Source organism: Apium graveolens, chromosome 5, assembly GCF_009905375.1.
Source record: "Apium graveolens cultivar Ventura chromosome 5, ASM990537v1, whole genome shotgun sequence".
Classification (NCBI taxonomy): domain Eukaryota; kingdom Viridiplantae; phylum Streptophyta; class Magnoliopsida; order Apiales; family Apiaceae; genus Apium; species Apium graveolens.
The window spans coordinates 27,165,419-27,169,025 of record NC_133651.1 but is presented as its reverse complement, the minus strand read 5'-3'; the positions used below and the strand labels follow the sequence as shown (position 1 = coordinate 27,169,025).

Sequence of the window (3,607 nt, the reverse complement as noted above, 5' to 3'; positions counted from 1 at the left end):
TCTTTTAAGATTTTACGGATCTAGATTTGTTAATTAGTACTCCCTTCATTTCATTTCTAAAAACGATACAACAAAACACAGTTTATATAGTCGAAATTGTAAGGTCTGAAAAAACCCTGTTTCTTGTAGCTAGTGACAACATATATGACCTTTCACGAACAGAAGTTTTACGCTACTACGTAAAATTAATGTTTTTATAATACAATCGAAAGTTTGAGAATAAGGTCAATCATATCCTTGCAAAGAAGGTATCGAACCTATGAGAGGCTGAGGCTAGCTGTTAGCTTCTAATTTGTCTCACATGCATGGACCAAAACTAAAAAAAACAATAACTCAAACCACCAAAAATAAAAACAACTAATTATGCAAAGGAACAAACAACTTTTTAATTTTCACCAAAAAGGAAAAAGCAAAGAAAAGAAGAGACAATAATTATTTCCAAAACGAAAATGAGAATGGAAAAGAAAGAAAAAGAGAGGCATATATGTATTTAGTGGAACATTGCATGCTTGAAGATGTGCTTCTAGTCCGTGACTATAATGCCTAGTGGACTCAACAAATGATTCTTCAAATCTTTCACTAAACCATGACAATATATATTATGGTCCATAGAGTAGCTGATCATAGCTGGATTTTATTTTCTTTTCTGTTTTATGTAAATTTACATATTAGGAGTTTGTGTAGTGTGTGTATGTATGTTTCTGGATTGATCTCGCTTACAATGTCGGTTGGATTTCAAGTGTATGAGATGGTGAAAGAGACTGTCAAGTACTTGGCAGGGGTTGCAGGTCCAAGTGGTTTTGGGTCTAACACAATTGCAGAGGAAGTGCTTGAAGTAGAGTATAGTTCTTGCTCTCATCCTTGTCTTACTGCAATTATTACTGGTATGTTATGTACATATTTCTGTGACAGTATGTGTGTGTGAGAGAGAGAGAGAGAGAGAGAGAGAGAGAGAGAGATCATATATGCATGGTGAAAAACTGCTTGTCAAGGGATCCAGATTTCATTATTTTCCTGTTAATGCATGATCTTAATGGATGCATCAATAGATGTTTGGTATTTTCTAAGAGACAGCTACTTTGTTATATATTTTCAATATACATCATGAATATGAAATGCACATATACATTATGCAGCTACTTTTGGAAGAAGAAAATGAAGTTATGCTTGCTTTGTCTCATGTGTTAAAGCGTCTCCTTTTATTGGTTTTATGTAGGTAGAATATTTGAAAGATTTTACACATGTCGAATTTAATAATATTCTAATTCCTTCTAATATTTAAGAAATAATCCATGAAACAGAAAGATGAGGCAAAAAGAGATGAACAGTACTGTTATCAGAAAGTTGTGCGCGAATAACTGTATTTCTTTATCCTGTAATCAAGATTCTTACTTTGTGTTTTTAAAAAAAATTTGCAAGAAAATTAATGGCAAGAGAATAAAACATATGTTAGTATAAAGATGTAAGGACTATTAAATTAAAAAATCGACTGAACTGAAAATTTTAATTCAAGTCAATTTTTACTCTTTAAGTAGAGCCATTTTTTATTTCACTTGTGAAGACATTTTTCTTCTGAAGGGCCGATGATTAATCATTACGAGTTACATGAACAGGAGCCACTTCTGGAATAGGAGCAGAGACAGCAAGAGTATTAGCAAAGAGAGGGGTGAGAATTGTGATTCCAGCAAGAGATTTAAAAAAGGGTTACCAAGTTAAAGAAAAGATACTAAAGGAGAATCCAGAAGCTGAGATTATCTTGTTGGAGATTGACTTGTGCTCCTTCTCTTCTATCCAGCTATTTTGTTCCCAGTTTTTGTCTCTAAATTTACCCCTCAACATCCTTATGTCAGTTCCTTTTCTTTCTAAATTTTGTTCATATCAGTTCGGACGGGGAGTAGTAATCGTATTCCCCGTTCCTTTTGAAACTTTTAAATTTTAGGCGGCTATATATACTTACTAATTGTGAGCTTGGAAACAGAAACAATGCTGGAAAATTCGCAAATAAAATGGAGTTGTGTGAAGAAAAAGTTGAAATGACTTTTGCCACCAATTATTTGGGTATGTATGCAGTTTCTTACAGGTTTTATAATCTCATCTGGTACGTGCTATAATACTCAACGCTAGTATCAGAGTTCAGGTTACAACAATCTCAAGGTGGAATAGGGATCTAGTATAGCAAGACGGAGAAAGATTGTCGGGGTAATCCTATAAATTTAGGTAATTTATTTAATTGGATGCATGACAGGACATTTTTTGCTGACTGAATTGCTGATGGAGAAAATGGCAGAGACGGCAGCAGAAACAAAAATTCAAGGAAGAATAGTAAATGTGTCTTCTGTAATTCATAGTTGGGTCAAGAGACACCACTTCTACTTCAACCAAATGTTACAGCCAAGCAAGTAATTACACCGTTTTACATAATTAAAGTATCATTCTTTAACTTTATACTCTGCATCTATCTTTATTCATAATAGAGTAAAAAGCTTCAGTTGCTTGGTTGTGATGGCAGTTATAATAGCACTCGTGCATACGCTCAATCGAAACTGGCTAATATATTGCACGCAAAGGAACTGGCAAGACAAATAAAGGTAGAGAAACAGCATCACAATTTTAGTTTGAAATTAGTGGGATGAGAAGGACCACAGGGAGTTCATTAAGATGAGCAATGTGTAGTGGAAGAGAAGTACTTGTGTGTATGATTTGTCTGTTTATATACTTACGAATTTTTGATGGAATCTAGCAACAGTTACGGAAAGTGAATATTACTGTCAATGCAATACATCCTGGAATCGTCAAGACTGAGATTATCCGGGACCATAAAGGCTTCATTACAGGCACGTATTTTTTGTAGACTATCACATATGTGCATGAATGAGAGAGTATTACACGATATAAAATTGACACGAACCTGAAAGTACACGAAAACACAACAGAGTTTTAGGGTTTGATTACAAGGTTTAACATTTCCAATTTCACTTTAACATAAACTGTTCATTTAAACAGCCAGTCTTGTGATTCTATCCAATAAATTTCTTGTTTCAGATTCTCTTTTCTTTATGACTTCGAAATTCCTGAAGTCGATACCACAGGTAAGTTTAATGTCCATAGAAAGATTGCAGTAAGCTTTGTAAATACGTAGGTGAAGTTTTTAGTTAATGATGGTTTACTGCATGCATAATTAATCTGATCATACAAGTGTGTACTGTTACAAGGGTGCATCTACCACATGCTATGTTGCTACAAGTCCACAAATGGAGGGAGTGAGTGGGAAATATTATGCAGATTGTAATGAGATGCAGTGTTCATTACTTGCAAATGATGATGCTCAAGCACTTGACCTCTGGAGGCAAACTCGTGCTTTTATCCGCCAACGACTGCGGCGACAACATAGAGAACTTAAACACTTTGCTTGATTCAAAGTACATTTTATTTTGGTAGCGAAAAGTGAATACATGTGTATCAATTTGGTAGCGAAAAGTGAATACATGTGTATATAGCTACCCTTTTTTAATCCTGCCAATAAACTAACCAGTACATATATTGATCGATATTTCTCAAGAATCCGAAAATGTATTCAAATGAACCTAGCAACATCTTTATCTTGGCT

General features: G+C 34.4%; 1 protein-coding gene across 2 annotated transcripts; it reads left to right on the top strand.

The window, feature by feature from the left end:
- The first annotated feature begins 485 nt into the window (after positions 1-485).
- Positions 486-3,607, top strand: LOC141723726 (short-chain dehydrogenase TIC 32 B, chloroplastic-like). Of its 2 annotated transcripts, none has more exons than XM_074525601.1 (8): positions 486-884; positions 1,614-1,845; positions 1,979-2,058; positions 2,246-2,399; positions 2,510-2,588; positions 2,747-2,834; positions 3,043-3,089; positions 3,213-3,607. In XM_074525601.1, exons 1-8 carry the CDS (start codon positions 587-589, stop codon positions 3,411-3,413), a joined length of 1,179 nt encoding a protein of 392 aa, XP_074381702.1. In that variant the 5' UTR covers positions 486-586; the 3' UTR covers positions 3,414-3,607. The 2 variants fall into 2 exon arrangements, with proteins under 2 accessions (XP_074381702.1, XP_074381701.1); XM_074525600.1 differs by having other exon boundaries at positions 2,741-2,834.